Source organism: Astatotilapia calliptera, chromosome 4, assembly GCF_964374335.1.
Source record: "Astatotilapia calliptera chromosome 4, fAstCal68.1, whole genome shotgun sequence".
In the NCBI taxonomy this organism is placed as follows: domain Eukaryota; kingdom Metazoa; phylum Chordata; class Actinopteri; order Cichliformes; family Cichlidae; genus Astatotilapia; species Astatotilapia calliptera.
Genome location: NC_137425.1, coordinates 22,840,404 through 22,859,836, shown reverse-complemented (window position 1 = coordinate 22,859,836; position 19,433 = coordinate 22,840,404). Strand labels below are relative to the sequence as shown.

At 40.9% G+C, this 19,433-nt stretch overlaps 1 protein-coding gene across 2 annotated transcripts in view; it reads left to right on the top strand.

The window, feature by feature from the left end:
- LOC113021058 (uncharacterized) overlaps nucleotides 1-18,429 on the top strand; it is a 31,043-nt gene extending 12,614 nt beyond the window's left edge. Inside the window, exons 2-14 of one of the 2 annotated variants that reach the window (XM_026165472.2) lie at nucleotides 7,985-8,057; nucleotides 10,815-10,937; nucleotides 12,017-12,085; nucleotides 12,228-12,250; nucleotides 13,489-13,529; nucleotides 13,616-13,650; nucleotides 13,823-13,868; nucleotides 14,474-14,547; nucleotides 16,767-16,803; nucleotides 16,925-16,995; nucleotides 17,151-17,282; nucleotides 17,372-17,559; nucleotides 17,790-18,429. In XM_026165472.2, coding sequence (XP_026021257.2) covers nucleotides 7,986-8,057; nucleotides 10,815-10,937; nucleotides 12,017-12,085; nucleotides 12,228-12,250; nucleotides 13,489-13,529; nucleotides 13,616-13,650; nucleotides 13,823-13,868; nucleotides 14,474-14,547; nucleotides 16,767-16,803; nucleotides 16,925-16,995; nucleotides 17,151-17,282; nucleotides 17,372-17,559; nucleotides 17,790-18,000 — 1,122 coding nt within the window. In that variant the 5' untranslated portion in view covers nucleotide 7,985 and the 3' untranslated portion in view covers nucleotides 18,001-18,429. Of the gene's footprint in view, nucleotides 1-7,898; nucleotides 8,058-10,814; nucleotides 10,938-12,016; nucleotides 12,086-12,227; nucleotides 12,251-13,488; nucleotides 13,530-13,615; nucleotides 13,651-13,822; nucleotides 13,869-14,473; nucleotides 14,548-16,766; nucleotides 16,804-16,924; nucleotides 16,996-17,150; nucleotides 17,283-17,371; nucleotides 17,560-17,789 lie in introns of both variants that reach the window. The other variant, XM_080300959.1, reaches the window with a different exon arrangement.
- The last annotated feature ends 1,004 nt before the right edge of the window (nucleotides 18,430-19,433 follow it).

The window sequence follows — 19,433 nt, the reverse complement described above, 5'->3', positions numbered from 1 at the left end:
GAGGCCTATCTCCACCCACCACCACTTCCCCTGCCAGTGGCGGACTCCCTCAGGTGTCGGTGCGTTGGTGGTTCTTTGTGTCTGGGGGTGGGTGTCCAGGTACACACCGGCTCACTCCTTGGCGGCCGCTTGTCGGGGCCTGGAGCCTGGGGCTCGCTCGGGCCCCTTCGGAGGTGGGGTGCCCCCGGCCTCTCGGCCTGGGGCTCGGTCACTCAGGCGCAGCTGGGGGCCGGCGGAGCTCATGGGCGCGTCACTGCAACTCCCCCTGGCTTCTGCTCCGCGGCTGCTGAGTGGACCCTCATCTGGGACTCTCCTCAGCTCTTACTGGAACAGTGGCGCGGCTGCCCCTCTGTTGGTCTTCCATGGTCTCTTGTGTTCTGGGGGCCTCTGGATGTCTAGAGTTTTGATCTCCTCCATACCCGCTTCACACCCTGGAGGACGGGGCTGTGGCCCCCCACACTCCCTAGCAGATCATTACATGGAGAAACCTTTGGAATACAAGCGCGCTGATCCACACAGGTATACACACAGGTGTTCACTGCTCGTAGACCCAAATTACACCTTTCTTGGCTGCTACTTCGAAGCATATCTGTCCTGCGTGCTGCACAACAACATTGAATATTTAGTATTTACTGCTGTTTACACTTAGCTTAGGTTAATGCGATGGTGTTGTGTTTAGTATGTTGCTTTGTTTTTGTTTGTTTTTTTGTTTTTTTTGCTTGTTTTCTATTCTTCTCTCAACAGGTGATCCAGGAGATTTTTTTTCTCCCCCCCTTTCTCACTGTCCCTCTCCCCTTCTGTTTTTCCTTTCCTTCCTCTTTCTTTCTCCCTTTCCTATCCCTCACTCATGTCTGTCCCGTCTGTAACATCTGAAAATAAAATATAATAAATAATAAAAACAAAGATCGACCAAATGGACCAATACGGCAATGCCACGATGATCCATTTGGCAAAGTAAATCCATTGGGTATCCTTGTTGGTCTTCAGACAACAATTCTGATGGCTAAAGAACCAAATGGGACAGGCAGAAAAAAAAAAAAAAAAAAAAAGAACAGAGGCGGGGGTTTACGACACCAACTCTCTGCCATCTATAATCCAGTTTTGAGATCCCTTCCCAGACGCCTTAACGCCCACTCACATCCTGGGCCATCTGACCTCAGGAATTCGCATGATAAGGTGGGGCCAGGTTTCACAATGAACACACCCGAAACTCTGGCTGATTGGGACCCACGCCCAGTTTCCCACCTTGGCTCAGGCGATTAGAGGATCATCAGGGGGTCCTTTTGTCCCTCTGTGGGGGGGTCACTCCCACTAGGTTTATATCTGGGACTCTCCACCATTTGACCTTAGAACTGAAGAAGCTTCTCGGATGAGAGGTGAAACGTCTTCAAGCAACTTAAAGAAGTCCAGACGCTTTTCTTTGCAAGCTCCTTTGACTACGATGACCTGGATGACTGAGAACCTTCACAGAGATAAAGTTTGTGGGGTTTTTTTTCCATTGTTTAAGCACTGCTTCCAGCCAAGAGTGATACCATATATGCCCCATAGCTGCAGAAAAGGCTAACATTGTTATCTTTTTACAATAAAACAGCTAAACATGAGAGGTTTTTGGACAAAGTGTGTGTTCTCCATTCTTTAAGCACCGGTTCGAGCACAGTTTAAGCACCGGCACCGTTTCAAAAGTACCGGTTTGGTACTGGTATCGGATAAAACCTAAACCATACCCATCCCTACTGAAGACATGACAGAGAGCATCATCTCAAAGATTAGAGCAAGCGTCACTCCAGAGCACTTTTTTTAAAAATTAAATACTAGTAGCACTTTAATATGTATTACCTGACATTTGATATTGAGTAATCCTTTAATATTTTTTTGGGAACGCAGGCATCTGTTTAAAGAAAATGGATTTAATTTTAACAAGTCAGGGGTGAAACTGTTCACCTCCAACTTGTTTTATTCCATACGTCATTCATCTGTGCTTGGTGCCAAGGATGAGATAAACGAGGAGTTATCTCATAAAGAGGAACAAACAGTACTCCAAGAACAGACAAAGCCCAGCAGAAACCTTGAGGAGCAGCTCCATCTGCCCCCACCCGGGAAGAGCCTCAGAAAGGAGAGACATCTGAGGCAAGAAGAGGGGTCCCTATTTGCCTCCAACTCTCTCAACAACACCAACGACCAGGACCAGGGACCACGATCTTCCCCAGTCCCCCAAACCCCTGACAGGCCATCACCCCCATCACCCTCCTCCCCCTCCCTTTCTCCCTCCTCCCCACACCTGAAATTCACTGAGGAGATGATGGAGCAGGTCAATGCTGGGCTCAGATCTACCCCCCCGACCCAATCCCTTTTTGTCCCCCATAAACCCCCCACCAGAGCAGCCAAAGGTTTGCCATTGAGCCCCACCCTCAACAGAGCGATTGAAGTCACGTTGCCCAGCCACGCCCCCCTTAGTTCCTCCTTACCACCTTCATGCTTTGTCTCCGCAGTCTGATGTGTGATGTGTGGAGGGTCCGAGCTGCGAGGATTATGGCAGTGGTGACTTTTTCCAGGAGAAGCTGGGACCCTGTTTACTAGAAGGTTTTAAAATCTCTGTACTTTCAGGTGACAGAAGGAGACACGCGGGGGTTTATCTTTCCAAAGGAATTTGGAAATATATGAATCCAGAGATTTGAACCAATCTTGTGATGGTTTGTTAGGGATCATCAAAAATAAGTAATTTCTTTTTGGCAAGATCATCATTTTTATAGTGGCGACCCTTCCCATGAGTGATATGGGTAAAGATTTCCATCTAGTCAGATCGCCTTCTACTTTCTTTAGAAGTGGGATGTGGTTTAATTTAGTTAGGTCTGAAAGCTTAGGAGAGACATTAATACCTAAATATTTAATATTTCCGGATTGCAGTGGGGCAGAGGAAGAATTATGGAAGGAGCAGTTAATGGGGAGAGCTGTAGATTTTGGCCAGTTAATTGAATAATCTGAAACTCTTGAAAACCAGTTCATTAAAGTAATTACCTCAGAGAGGTTGGTTTGTGTGTTTTGCAGAAAAAGCAACACATCATCCGCATAGAGACTGATTTTATGTTCTATGTTCTTACATTTTATGCCCTTAATTGTTGTAGCCTGTCTAAATGCTGCTGCTAGAGGTTCGATAAAAATTGCAAAAAGTGAAGGGGAGAGTGGGCATCCCTGTCTGGTGCCCCTCAGGAGACAGAAGCTGGAGGATGTCTGGTCATTTGTTCTGATACGAGCTGTTGGGGAATTGTATAATATTCTTATCCAGTTTATGAAAGAGTTTCCAAAACCAAATTTGTGTAAAGTTGCGAATAACAATTTCCAGTTAACTCTGTCAAATGCTTTTTCTGCATCTAGAGATAATATTATGGTTTCGATGTTTTTATCGTATGAGTAGTCTATTAAATTAAGTAATCTACGAGTGTTTGTTGAGGAGTGCCGACCTTTTATGAAACCATTTTGGTCAGGATGAATTAAGAGGGGGGTCATTTTCTCTAATCTCTTTGAGAGAGCTTTGCAGATTATTTTAAGGTCTACATTTAAAAGAGAAATTGGACGATAGCTTGAGGGAAATAAAGGGTCTTTGCCTGGTTTTAGCAGGAGACTAATGTTGGCAGAATTCATATTTGGTGGTAGTCTGCCATTTTCCTCGATTTCCTGCAACATGCCATGGAATACTGGTGCCAAAATTGTCCAGAATTCTTTGTAGAATTCTGCAGGGAAGCCGTCTGGACCTGGAGCCTTATTATTGGGCATACTTATCAGGGCTTCCTGGAGTTCACTTGGCGTCAGTGGCGAATCCAGTTCCATTGCTTGACTGTCTAGTAATTTTGGAAGAGTTACGTTGTCAAGAAATAGATCAATTTCATTTTTAGATGGGTTTATTTGTGGTGAGTATAAAGTTTCATAGAAATCCCTAAAAATGTTGTTTATTCTTCCAGGATCATATATTGTGTTCCCCGATAAATCTTTAGCAGCACATATAGTTGTTTTTTCTTTCTTTATTTTTAGCTGGTTGTGTTTTTTTTTTTATTAATAATTTCATTTAATTCTAGTTTTGTTTTGCGTATTTTGTTCAATGTTTCCTGATCTTGGTTGCACGCGTAGGCTTCTTCTAGTGATTTGATGTTTTTTTCTAATTCCTGAATATTTTTGTTTTCTTCTTTCTTTTTGTGTGATGAGAAAGAAATTATTTTACCTCTCATCACAGCTTTACCTGCTTCCCATAGAACAGAAGCAGATATTCCGGGAGTGTCATTAAAGTCTAAATATGAAGTCCATTCCTTTTTAAAATATTTAATAAAGTCTTCATCTTTAAGTAGTGATATATTAAATCTCCAGTTTTTACTTGGCGTAGTGTTATTCTTGTGCATTAGTGTTAAAGATACAGGAGCATGATCGCTGACAGCTATAGGATGAATCTCAGTGTCTGAAATGTCACACAGCAGTGAGCTGCTGACCAAAAAATAATCCAGACGAGAGTAAGAGTGATGAACATGCGAGAAAAAAGTATATTCCTTACTGGTGGGGTGAAGAGAGCGCCATGCATCGCAAAGACTAAAGTCGCTCATATACTGTTTGATTATATTTGTGGACTGCCAATTGCGCTGAGTTCCTGTTGTGTTGAGCCTATCCATGTCTTCATTTAGTCCAAGGTTGAGGTCACCGCCAAGCATGAGTGTGCAATCAAGGTGTTCAGAGAGTGCACTAAAAAATCCGTGGAAGAATGAGGGTTCATCAACATTTGGACCGTATATACTGACAATACATAGTTTTTTGTTCAATATTGATAGTTTAATAATTAGAAATCTACCCTCTGGATCTATAACTGTATCGAGTACTGTAAAATTAAAATTTTTATGTATTAAAATTGCTACTCCCCGTTGTCTAGAATTATAACAGGCTGCAAACACGTTAGGAAACTCAGGTGTTTTAAGTTCGTTTAAACCTGTGACAGGTTTATGATTTTCTTGTAATAAAACAACATCTGCCTGTAGTTTTTTAAGCTGGTTAAATATCTTTAACCTCTTTCCTCTGGTGCCAGCTCCATTTACATTCCATGTGACAAACCTCAGCATGCCCATAATTGTCTGTGTATGTCTAATGATGTACGCTGGGTGTTTCGTTTAGACAGGTGGAGAGAATGTGGAAACATCCCTTGTTTGTAAATAGAAAGAGAAAAAGAAGTGTGGTGAGAGGTTCCATAAGTCTGACTGTGTGTGTGAATATTCACTAATATGAACAAGCGTGGCTTGCTTATGTGTCCTGCAAGTCTGTGCGTGCTGTGAGGCTGTTGTGAATGTGCTGCCGTTGAGCTGATGTGTTTGCGTGATCGTGGTGTGAAAATATGGAGAAATAGAGGGTGTTGTTTGTAGGTGAGTGGGGAAGTAGGTGACCACAGCAGTGAAAGACAAGAGAAAGAAAGAAACCACATGAACTGTGAGTAACAACAACAAAAAAGAAATGAAACGGAAACATTCCAATTAAAGCAATGACGGAGGGTGACGGTGTTATATCTGCTATGACATCATATTGATATTACTAGGTTAAACCCATGTTAAAAGAGAAAGTGTGAATGAATAAGAAAAGAGTGTAGCGGGTTCTTATCTGGAGTGCAGTCAATATAACCACGGTGTGGTGCCGGGGTCGCGGTAGAGCTGTCCGTCCATGTAGAGCCGGTCCACGGCGATGACAGCACGGGAGCCTTTCTGGATGAAGCTACGTCGAACTGGGAACAGGACCTTGCATCGTTCCAGGATCTCTTTGGGGAACTGGTCGTTCACGCTGAAGTCCGTTCCTTTCAGCTCTCTGCCGCGACTCTTCACCTGTTCCTTCTGTTTGAATTGACCGAATTTGGCCACAATAGGCCGTGGTCTCCCGGTCCGCGACCGCGCGCCCCCCAAGCGATGTCCTCCGGCAGCTTCAGGTGGATTTTAATGAAGCTTTTCACCGTTGCCTCTGCGTCCTCTCCGGCAGTTTCTGGAATACCAGAAAACACAAGATTATCTCTCATGCTACGGGCTTGTAGATCTATAACGGACTCTTTTATTTTTTTTATTTTCAATGTTTAGTTGGGTCACGTTATCGGTGAGAGATTTGACCGACTCCCGTAGCGTGGCATTTTCAGCGGCAAGCGTTTCCACCTGCTGCTGGCTGAATTCCAGGGATTCTCTCAGAGATTTAAATTCCCGGTGTAAAATCTCCACCAGGGACAGCCTCGCATCGAAACTGGACAATCGCTTGTCGATTGACTCCAGGATGTCTGCGATGTCTTTGCCGGCAGGCGATGTTGTACCGGGGGAGTCTGCGATATCTCTTCGATGACGGCGTCTCAATTTTGGCCGGGGAAGATGCACTCTGGGCCTTCTTCATTACTAAATCTTGAAAACAGCGGTCGATGTAATCTTGGAGAGCGTCTAAACTCTCCCCGTTGTCCTCCAGGGTGTTAGAGATGATAAAACAGATGTTGTTAGTTATATGACAGTTGAGTACATTTGGTAATACTGAAGCTTGAAAAACCTTTGTTAAACTCTATGCTACCATTTGCTTTTTCTCCGCCAAAATCTCCGGCGTCTGACGTCACCTACAACATGGGTCGCTTACCATACCCGTCACTTCCCTCTCGGAGATCTCTGTCCGCCTCTGTTCAAAGATGGTCGCTCACAGTGGACATAGATGTCTTCTTTCACTCCTCTTTCAAACCATCTGTCCTCTCTGTCCAAAATGTGAACATTGGCATCCTCGAAAGAGTGACCTTTATCCTTAAGATGCAGATGGACTGCTGAGTCTTGTCCTGTGGAGGTGGCTCTTCTGTGTTGTGCCATGCGCTTGTGAAGTGGCTGTTTGGTCTCTCCAATGTAGAGGTCTGAGCATTCCTCGCTGCACTGTACAGCATACACCACATTGTTAAGTTTGTGTTTTGGCGTTTTGAGCGTGTACACGCTCAGACAGAAACTGGTTCACCCGAAAGACAAAACGCCAAAACAGCTACTCCTGTTTAATGTTTTACTGTCTCATTTCACTCATTAGATAAAAAACCGTAACCCCTGAAAACTGACCCAATCAGAGTTGATGTCACAGCTCCAGGGTGCCGGCATATCAAATGCTCGTGCACTGCAGTGTTGCTGTCAAAGATGGAAAGCAGTCTGCATTTAACTTTGTTTTTTCTTTGTTTTTGTTTTCTGTGAAATGCTTTCAGATTTTTAACAATTCTTAGTTTCCATTTTCTGCCATTTCGCCGTTTGTGCAGCGTTCTTTTTCGTTAGCGTTAAGTGTAGTCTTTACAGACGATGTCGATGATACTGTCCCAATAGTTTCCTGTAGTATACTGCACTTACAAAAATACTTTTATGTATTAGTATTAAGACGTGCTGACAATAAAATTATATGTCAAAAAACGTTTTATAGTCAACATCATTGATTATGTCAACGAATCGTTGCAGCACTAATGAACAGAAGAAACCTGCATCAGGGCTCTTTAAGCTCACACTGTAAAAAATAAAGAAATAAGAGGCTAATACTAACAAGGGAGTAAGAAAACCTTTAAAATTGATCAAAATACAGTTATACACCCCTCCTTTGAAATGTAAACATTTTCCAAAGCTATCCAGTGATTTGATGGGCTGCTTTTGGCCCACAGGCTCTATGTTTGACACCTCCGCTATGAACCTTTTCTTCAGGCAGTAAAGGGATTTTAGGAGCAGAGGGCAATATTCAGATACTTTTCATTCTTGAACTTAATGTCTTACCTTGTTTTCATTGTATGATAATCATGATTGGAAACGGCTAATGGGTAATATACATGTAATATGTTAAATGTTGCAAGGTATGGGCAACATTTTAAACTGTATTAATGCAAGCACCTTTCAATCTTTCTCTGCAAGGCACAACCTATGAGTTACACTCTTGCTACTTGATGCAGAGTTACACACGTCACTAACTAATGTTCTGTTTGTGCGTCTGGATGAAGAATGAAGCGGCGACCCCTGACTCTAGCTTCTGCTGGAGCCGATAACATGAAGATGGACTTCTCCCAGTCAGAGGTAAGAAACAACGTTTGAGTTTGTGTGACTGTGTTAGTTCTGCACTCGCAGGCCTTGCTAGCTCAGAGACTTATCACTGTGAACAAAAGCAAGACAGTCAGAGCTCAATCGGTTTTTAGTTGCAAGTGAAGTCCGATCAGGATCTTGGAGCTCCAAGCTCCTCACCTGATCCCAGCCAACTTCAAACTCCAGCCTTCCCTTACAGCCTTTTTTTTTTTTTTTTTTTCTTCAGTGAAAGCACAAACACCCCATTGTAAAACCCATATGGTGTGTCATAAAAGCTAAGGCACTGTGTGTGTGTGCATACATGTGTGAGCATGTGAGTGCGTGTGTATGTGTGTTTGTATACGTGACTTCCTGGTTACAACCGTTTAACAACATCTCAAGTCATAAAAGGGGCATCTCCCGTCACGCCATATCTGACTTAACCCCGTTAATGGTCCACCATATACAAGCATAGGTGAGCCCACAAAGGGCAGGAAGTGAACATTCCTTACCAGATAAGGAAACCAGAACCTTATATGCAAGTGTGCCTGCAGTTGGAAACTATAGCTAAAAAGCTTGCCCCAAATTCCTACATTTAAGGCTTAACAGAAAAATATCTAATCATGCAGTTCAAGACAAGGGGTCCGTTCTTCGTACCTCGCTAAGTAAGTTAGCTGGATTTGATTGTTGACGATTTCGCGTGATCTTGGATCATTCGGTTCTCCGAAGCTCATCCGGGACTTGCTGTCATAGCAACAGATCCGTAAGCGTAAACCTGCTCGGGAGCAGGTTTACTTTATGCAAACAAGATTAGATCGCGGCCACTCAGGTATGTCCGCTTCATGTATACGAAAGCAACAGCGATATTTTACCACCGTTTTACCATAAATAAATATTATCAATGTAACTAAAGATAATGCAGTATTTGATTCTTTTATTGATTTCATACAGATACATACAGGTCATTTCCTAAAAAAAAAAAGGGAAATGTACTATTAATCATTCTATTTCATGTATTTGATTATTTCAGATGTAATTCATATTTTAGAGTAGTAATAGTAAATTACTTCGTGTAATCAAGATGAGAGACCACGGCTATAAAAGCGAAGGTGGATTTGGGAAGTCTGTCGCAGCCATGTCCTGTCCGTATACGCGAGCAACCCATTGCGGAAGGTGCAAGATTGATAAGGAGAGTTTTCAGAATTCAGCGTATATTGCGGGACAGACAGGATCCTTTAGCTCAGCGCGACAGTGTGCTCATAGAGAGATATCGATTTTCCCGTGAGGGTATTATTTACTTAACCAACTTGTTGACGAAGGGGTGCAGGACCACCACCTGTCTTTTTTTGCTCTGCCCTTTTCTTGGTTGCTGTTATAAACAAACAAACAGATTATTTCAGGGTCTCTTTTCAAGAGACTAAAAGCAATATGAGTGATAAATATTACCATTCTGTAGAATATTCTTATATTTCACTTTTACTTGTTCCCATGTTCTAGTGGGTCCTGTCGTGGCTCTAATGTGAAAGAGGATATAATGTAATATAATATAATATGATATAATGTAATATAATATAATAAATTTACCCTACTGCCTACTGGTGTTGGCCAGAGGGGCCGATGGCGCGATATGGCAGCCTCGCTTCTGTCAGTCTGCCGCAGGGCAGCTGTGGCTACAACCGTAGCTGCTTCCACCAGTGTGTGAATGTGAGAGTGAATGAATAGTGGCATTGTAAAGCGCTTTGGGTGCCTTGAAAAGCGCTATATAAATCCAATCCATTATTATTATTATTATTATTATTATTATTATTAAATTACGTCCGAGTTTAATTTGTCAGCAACTTTCTGCCAGCCCTCTCTCCTTGCTTTTGCAGCCTTTGCAGTGTTCCCTTGCGTTTTAATTAAACTCTGAAACTCCTGAAATCCCTCACTCAAGAGTTCTTGCTCTGCTGCCGAAAAATACCGAGCGCGCTCCTTCGACATTTTCGCTGACCAATCAGAGGGTTGCCGATCAATGTTTCTACTATCGATGCGTAGCCCCTTTTACGACACCCAGTGATCTCACATTACTTCATCCAGCTGTACTAATCGTCAACAACAGGTGTGGTCGGAGAACCGGAATAGCGAGCTCAAAGTTGGCGCGATGATTTGATCTTGGATGTGTCATTTGATCTTGGATGTAGTAAGCGAGGTACGAAGAACGGACCCCAGGTTTACAAATTTAAAGCACAACAATGACAACTTTTAACAAAATCACTCTAACAGACTGTTGCTTTTTTGTGCATGGTTGTACATGCCATTTTATCTGCTGGATAGCACTAACATCTGAGTCTACTGCATGCAGTTCTGCCCTTTGTTTCTGTTAGATAAACATCTGTATACAGTTGTGTGCACACAATTTAAAAAAAACCAAAAAACATTAAAAAACAAACAGTCAAAACACTTTATTTTTTGTTCATTAACAAACAATCATTTTTAATTGATCCTGTGTGGATTCCTGTTAATTATGGTATGTCTAAAAATTTGGGCACCCTATTATGGGAACGCTTAAGGGGAAAATGTTCTACTCCTGAACAATGATGTAAACAAGACTTTTTGTAAATTACCCCAAGACATTAAGGCGATAGCTCTTAGATTACCTTCACAGCCCCTTCCTGAAGGAGCCTTGAAAATCTGTTGATCATAAATATGCTGTGTGTGCAAGACAGCTACAAAATATATATTTTTTTCACTTGAAAAATGAACACAGCAGTATACATGTGATTTTGCGTACAGGTGCAAAAACTGATGGAGCAGGAGGTTCCCAGTGCAACTGAAACTAAACTCCAGGGTTTAATAGAGAGTATTCAAAAGCTTGAACATGGAGTGAACTTTGAAAGGTCCATTGAAAAACTTGAGGTCAGTACTGCATATGTTTACATATCTGTCCAGTTTTTAATTAATGCCATCTCACGTGTGGACATATTCATCGCCGCCCATTGTGGTTTTCTTTTTTCCAGTCTTTCTTCTTGTCTCTCTCCATGCTTCCCTGTTTTAATGTCACCAAGCTATCTTAAAATCAGTCTCTAGGTCTGTCATGTTCTTTTTTTGTGTGCATTTGTTCCTAAATTTTAGAGCAAGCGGTAAAACTTTTGGGCATCTATACTTAGGCTCTGCTTTCTTATATTGTTTCTTAGTTTATTTCTTGATTAGAGGGAATCAAGCTAAATTTGTGTGCGCACCTTTTTTTTTTTTTTTGCAGGTCTAGAGAGTCTGCAACTCCAGTTACTTGGGGAAAATATTGTTTATTCCCCAATCACTGAGCAAGTGTTTGTGGCAGGTTGCTTGCTGTTAATTGGTAAAAATGGTTGTAAAGAGTGTGCTGTGCCACAGAACCTCCTCTGGTCTCTACCAGATTGCCATGGTTGCCTGTAGTTTGAATGTGAGACGACGGCCTGTCTCCTAACACTTGCTAACTAAAAAATGAGCAGGAGTGAAACTTGAAGAAGCGTGAACACTGCCATTAAAGTAAAAGTTGTATTTTTGAATATCTCTGAAACCAATGCTTTTCAAAAAGTCTAACTTTTGAAGATAAGCTGTCTTAATTTCCTGTTGCTGTAGTACTCCTTACAGTTTCGGTACTGCTTAGCGAGTAGTTGGCGCTGTAAATAAGTCAGTGTCTTGCATCCAAACTAAGCCATCGAAGCAATCACGGAGGTTTTTGGTGCCGAACCATATACCTCTTTGCAATTAGTTTCACCTAGCAACAGCAAGTAACCTCCCACAATGTGATGCCAGTTTTACTAACTGGTCTGCATGACTGAGACTGGGGATTCCACTTTTTTTTTTCTTTCTAATTTCATAGCAATCAGTGGTTTCCAGCCAGTCTCTAGGCCTGTGTGACTGGGGCCTAAGACGAAGTAGTGTTTAAATAAAAAAAGAAAAAACAAACAAAAAAAATCCAAACAAACCCTAACACACTTTTTTCCCCCCCACAGGCACGAGTTAAAATATTGTCTAAAAGAGCAGAAGCTGCTATTGACTATGTGACAAAGATGCAAAAAAAGGTAACAAAGACAAAATGCACAGTAGAATTAATCACATTTTTTAATTTTATGGAATTTAATATTGAAACACTATTCATTGTGTACATGCAGTAATTTAAAAATCCTAACGCAACATGATCAATTTTACCATTTTAACTTTCAGAATGCAGCGCCCACTCTGGTCAGGTATGTAGAACCAGCTCTAATATATTAATCTTTAAAAATGAAGACCCTTCTCTTTTTTTTTCTTTTACTTTCTCCTTTTTTTCTCTTTTCTTTCTTTTCTTTTTCCTCTTTTTTTCTTTCGTTTTCTTTTTCCTCCTTCTTTTCAGGACTTAATGAATGAGGTGGTCATGTGAACTTATTAACCCTGTCATGCATGAACTATGCCAACCTCAATCAGGACCCCCATTCATCCTTAGGCATGAAAAGATGAATAAAAATCCTGACTGAGGTTATCATAATTCATGCATGAAACAGCTAAATAACAATAATTACAAAGAAACACATCATACATCTATAGTAACATTAAAGGACCAGGCAGGGCTTGGAGTGACACATCAGTGTCCAGTGTAGGGGTTTAAGTATACCATCAAAATGAAGACCCTGATGTGACTTTATGGTTGTGATTTATTTTATCAGTCTGTGATGGTTCTCAGTCATCCAGGTCATCGTAGTCAAAGGAGCTTGGAAAGAAAAGCGTCTGGACTTCTTTAAGTTGCTTGAAGACGTTTCACCTCTCATCCAAGAAGCTTCTTCAGTTCTAAGGTCAAATGGTGGAGAGTCCCAGATATAAACCTAGTGGGAGTGACCCCCCACAGAGGGACAAAAGGACCCCCTGATGATCCTCTAATCGCCTGAGCCAAGGTGTGAAACTGGGCGTGGGTCCCAATCAGCCAGAGTTTCGGGTGTGTTCATTGTGAAACCTGGCCCCACCTTATCATGCGAATTCCTGAGGTCAGATGGCCCAGGATGTGAGTGGGCGTTAAGGCGTCTGGGAAGGGAACTCAAAACTGGATTATAGATGGCAGAGAGTTGGTGTCGTAAACCCCCGCCTCTGTTCAAAGATGGTCGCTCACAGTGGACATAGATGGCTTCTTTCACTCCTCTTTCAAACCATCTGTCCTCTCTGTCCAAAATGTGAACACACCCGAAACTCTGGCTGATTGGGACCCATGCCCAGTTTCACACCTTGGCTCAGGCGATTAGAGGATCATCAGGGGGTCCTTTTGTCCCTCTGTGGGGGGATACTCCCACTAGGTTTATATCTGGGACTCTCCACCATTTGACCTTAGAACTGAAGAAGCTTCTCGGATGAGAGGTGAAACGTCTTCAAGCAACTTAAAGAAGTCCAGACGCTTTTCTTTCCAAGCTTCTTTGACATTTATTTTATCAGTTTTGTTACAATTTCATTTAATCCGCAGAACAAATTCAGAAGAAAGAGACATGGAAGCTGTTTCACAGAGTAAGAACCTACCAAGCACATTAATATCACTGAGTATTTCTTGCTGAAATTAATATTTATTCAATGCCATTTTTATTTCTCAATAGATGCAACCAAGAACGGAGGGCTCTTTCAGATGATGGTAAATATGCCATTGTTTATTTAGTCAGTTTTTTAAAAATAGTTTAAAATCACTTATTGATTTAAAATTTTGTTGGGGTCAGCAGCTTCTTGAAAGGTCTCAGGGTAAAATTTCACAGTAAAACATCTGCATTGGGGTTCATATTCAAAGCTTATTGGTTCTTTCTATCCAGGAAATCACAAGACAGACACTTAAGAAGATGCGTGCTGACGGTAAAGGTAAGTTTATTCACATGCAGGAGTTTTTATGTGTTAAGGTATATAGTTTTGCATTTGTATGGATGGGCATGACCTGTGTAGTATATGTGCACATGTGAAAATTGAGATTTACTAATTTCTGTATGTATTCTGGTAATGCTACCAGTTATAAGCTTTTATTTTGAACCCCAAAAGAAGAAAGGGATATACTTCTATTTCACCAATGATAGAATAACCAGTTAAGTCTGTCTCAGGGAAATATTTAAATAGATTAATAAGTTGGGCACAAGTTGGGCAGCTAGCGTCTTTGTTATCATGGCGATGATGCAGATCCTTTAAGATGATTTTTACTAAGAAGTTCTTAGATTGTCATGTCTCATTTATAAAATGTCTTTACTTTGTAAAACAAGAGTATTTTGGTTTCATACATGTAAATGTTTGTGTACCTCAAATCTAAAATGCGTATCTTATTTTGCTTGTGCTAACGTTCTTTCTCTGCAGATACAATAAGCTGTTATAATACCTTGAAATGTAATAATATGAATCAGCATATGAATAAACTATATCCCTTTTCCTGCTATTTCCCATCCCTTCTGTCACTTGTTATTTTACATAATCCACATAAGCTTTGATGGCTGCCATGGCAGATTTAAATGAGGAGCAGCGTCCTCCAACTCCTAACAGCCCATTGGAGTATGAGGTAGGAGCCTTTAAAAATAAGCAATATTACATAACTGCACGTACACTCATATGACCCCTTTACTAGGTAAACCTTGTTAGTACTGGATTGGTCTCGCTTTGGCTTCATTCTTCATGACAAGGTGCTGGAAAGATTGCTCCGAGATTTTGGTCCATATTGACATGATGAGTCACACAGTTGCTGCAGATTAGTCAGTTGCACTTCTATCTCCAGTTCCACCACATCCCAAAGGTGCTCTACTGGATTGAGATTTGATGTTTAAGAAACTAGTTTGAGGTTGGTGACATGGTGAGTTATCTTGGTGAATCTTGGCTGCCATCAGAAGATTGTTATACTGGGGTTATAAAGGGATGAACAAAGAAAGAATAGTAAGAGAGGCTGTGTCATTTAAACAATGCTCACTGGGTGCTAAGTGGCCCAGTGTGTCCCACACTAGTGCGTCACCACCAGCCCAAACTATTGATAGAAGGTAGGATCCATGGGTTCATGTTTTCACGTTGTTTACGTCACATTTTGAACCTGCTGTCTGAATGTTGGAGCAGAAGCCACGATACAGAGCAAACAACATTTTTCCCATTTTTGTATTTTCCAGTATTGGTTTAAGCTCACTTTCCTGTTCTTAGCTGATATGAGTGGCAGCCCCTGTGGTCTTTTGATGTTATAACCCATCTGCTATAAGGTTTACCTTGTTGTGCATTTAGAGATGCTCTTCTGCATACCTTTTGTTGGAAAAAGTGGTTATTGGCATCCCTTTTGCCAAGTTTGAACATCAGCAGTTTGTCTTGACCATGTCTAAATGGAATAAGTTGCTGCTATGGGTTTGGCTGATTACTCAGTTGTCCAATGAAGTAGCCAGTGATTGTATATGCCAGTTATGAGAACTACAGAAGCACACAAAAGTAATGCTGGTTCCATAAGATAATAAATCACCTACCAGCTGAATCTTTGTCTGTTTTCTGTCTTGAGTTCATTTGTCCATCTTTGTTTTTGGTCTCTGAGTTGAGGAGTTGATGCAGTTTGAGAATCCAAAGGGTCAAAGAGTGAAAGTAGACGGTATCTTTCATGACAAGACGAGAGACATTGATAGAGACACAGAGCATGTAATTCAAGTAGACTGCATGTTGGCATCTTTGTCAGCATATATCTCTTTCCCTCCCAACTGGTGATAGCAGATACCCGCCTCCTCCCTTATCCTGAATCTGTTGGAGGTCTTTTTTTTTTTCTAAAGAGAGCTCTTCAGTCAGATAGTTGGGGTTTTATCTTTCTGACCTTTGAGAGGTGTTTAATATATATATATATTTTCAGCACTATAAGGCACACTTAAAATCCTATAATTTTCTCAAACATCGACAGTGTGCCTATTTATGAATTCCTGGTTATGCTTATTGACCTCGAACCGATTTTATGTGGTACACAGCGCTCAAAAATTGGTCAAAAAATGTTTTAGTATAACTTTGGTAAGCTGCACCACTTGATGGATTGTCGGAGCAGTACGTCTACCGTAGTAATCTGGGTGCAAACTCCGCTTCAGATCCCAAACTCTCATTTCTCGTTTCTTAGCCTATTGGTTCTTGCCCTAATATACATTTTAACAGTTGTGAAATAGTCAGCTGTGTACCAACCTGACTTCTGCACAACCCCATTAAGAAGGCAAGAAATTCCACAAATGAACCCTGACACACCTGTCAAGTGAAAACCATTTTAGGTGACTACATCAGGAAGCTCATTGAGAGAAGGCCAAGGGTTTGCAGCGCTGACAACAAATCAAAGGAATCTAAAATATAAAACTTATTATTTATCCATTTTTCTTTGCTACATAATTCCAGATATCTTGCTATATATATATTTTAATGTCTTTAGTTTGTATCTACAATGTAGAAAGTAGTAAAAATAAAAGCTGTACAATGAGAAGGTGTGTCCAAACTTTTGACTGGTAGTGTATAATAATAATAATAATATAATAATAATAATAATAATAATAATAATAATAATAATAATAATAATAATGATAACGATAATAATAATAACAATACATAAATTTAATTTTGCATAATTTTAATTTGAGGTCAATATTAATACTTTATATTTTAAAGCACTTTGATTTTTGTAACATGCTATATAAATAAGCTTTACTTACTCGTTATTATAATTATTATTATTTATTATTATTATTGTCGTAATAATTTCACCTCTAATTTAGTGGCTTTCTTTCTGCCCAGGAAACCACGAGAAGAGGAGTAAAGAGGACGCATGAAGGTAATGAAGAAAAGTCAACCATTTTTAATTTTTATAACAAAAATCCCCCTTTTCCTACTTCCTCCTGTTTCTTCCCTTCTCCTCCTTCACATTTTAAATAATCTGTATTAAATTATGACAGCTGCCACGCCTGATTCAAATGAGGAGCGGCTGCCTCCAGTTCTGACTCCTCAACGGCCTTTTCAGCTTAAGGTGGGATGCTTTACTATGCGCTCTTTTATTTATTTTGCCACAAATGAATGTGTGGAGGCTATTTGAGCAAGCAAAAAATAGTTCTTTTAAATGTCTTTTCATTTTTTTTTTTAAATCATTACTGACATCTTCCATTTTGGCATGTGTAAAACCAGCATGAGTACACAGCTAAGCAAGAAAAAGAAAACAGTGAAGAAGAGTTTGAAGAGCCGAAGCATCGAAAGGTGAAAACAGAATGTGTCTCTTCTGTCGCCACGAGGAGTCCCAGTCACACTGACTCAGAGCAGGTAATACACCCATGCTGAAAATACATTTGGTTCACTCCACTCTTTGAGGTACATCACACCCACTCACTTAAGTTTCCTTCCTTCCTCAGAACGGACTCTCGTTACCTCCTCTTCCTTCTAGACCCTTCCCCTCCGTCCTGAACATGGAAGCGGCCTCGTATAGCATCCCTCAGAAACTTGAAGTAAATCTGGCCCTCATCAGAAACCCCAGCGGCCTCTCTATCCTCTGGAAAGTGCTGGAGGAAGACCCATCTGCTCCACCCATGGACAGTTACACGTAAGAAGCAGTGTTGAACTCATCACTGTGTGTCGAGCGTGTAGTTTCTCAGCCCTACGACCAATATGAAAAACAAAAGGTCCTCATGAGGATCTCACTGTGACGCTGCTGCCAGTTTTTGTAACCACCTGATGGAAGCAGTCAGTGAGTTCTTAGGCTTTACTAGTAATCTTGACTTTAAGTTACTCACTGATGATATTGTTTTTTTCTGTTCTTTGTCCCTGTTGCAGGATCTTCCTAACTATGGAAAAGGTTAAGGGCAGTGGCGCTTTCCCAGACTGGAATATCCTCGGTGAGGTGAAGGCCTTGAATTTGCCCATGTGTGTGCTGGTCAGAAAGTATAAGCCTGGTCACAGGGTGTGTGCGGCTGTGGTGGGTAAAGATGTATTTGGCCGGTATGGACCTTATAGTGCAGTCGCTACTTCAGTCATACCCGAGTAGTTGGGAAGAGGACATGAAGCCGCCTATTTAAATTTCCAGCTGCTCACTCTTGAGTTTGTGCTGGACAGCATGGACAGTCCTTGTGCTGATGTTGTTTCGGGGCCAGTGTTTTGCTCACATAGTTTTTAAGTACCATAAACCTTAATGGTCACATAAAGCTAAAGAAGCTGCACTTTGTAACTTGTGCCTTTCATCAGTATTTTCGGTTCAGATGGAAAACGGTGAACTTTTGTTTCAAGCTCTTCTTTCTTTGTCTGCTTTCAGATTGTTAAGGACAGTGTTGCATATCACTGTTAAGGTCACCATGATTCAATTAGTGCATTACTTCAAAATATAGTACAGTTTACCTCTAATATACATCTCCAAAACAATGTTGCATTATTATTATTGTTATTATTATTGTTGTTAATAAAACTTTATTGTGCTCTTTGTGGGGTTTTATTCTTTGACTGTCAATGGAAAATTGTACTTAGTAGTCAGTATAATCTTTTAATGATATAAGTTTGCATATGGTAGAATACTGCATGTAATCATTTGCGTTTAGAAGTATATAGTTGGTGGCATACTGAAAGAATGTCTCATCCTAGGAGGTCTGTAACAACTTGGTGTACATTCCAGGGTGTTCTGGCGTTCACCCCCAGATCCTAGGAGCATGGGAAAGGTCGTACCTTGTCTTATTGTTTTACGGTAGGATTAACGTAGCTATGTCCGTTTTAGTCTAAGTGCCTTTTTTACATATAGATGAACTGTTGGATTTTTCAGACCAGCAGGTTAAGGGAAGTTGTTTATGGGGTCACACTCTGACACACACACATATACACTTCCGCATTCCAATGTAAGGAACAAACGCCCACTGATCTATAAATAAAGACCAGGGTAGTCTCTCAGGGCGAGTATCAGAGCCCTCAGTCTCAGTTCGAGTACTCTGTGCTGCCCTTGTATACAAGTAAAACTGTGTCTTTCTCTCTGATTCTCAGCTGAAGAAGTGTCTTAGAATACATCTCTTGACAATGACTAGTACTTTGGTTTCTTTCATGAATACTTTGGAATTGGATTACTCTAAAGCTGCACACATCACAAAGGTGTGTTCAAGAAGTGAGTTTCAGGAAAACTTTCAATAAATGCAAATATACACAGGTTTGTGTGAAGTGATTTCTGTGATGGCAGACTAAGCGTGAAAGGATTCAATGTTTCTTTCCCGATTAAAAACAAAGCTCGAAAAAACAAACAAACCAAAAAACGTAAGGCTCTTTTTCTTTTTGCCCAACCAAAAACTTATAGTATCAACAAAATGAAACCTCTGCATGAGTGTGAAGCTTGGACAATTGAATTTTTCCTCTAGTTCTGCTACAGCAAAAGCAAACTCAAGGGATGTTGGTTACCAAGGTTTTCAAATATTTGTGTAGTCTCTCTCTCTTCGGTGTTGCATTTGC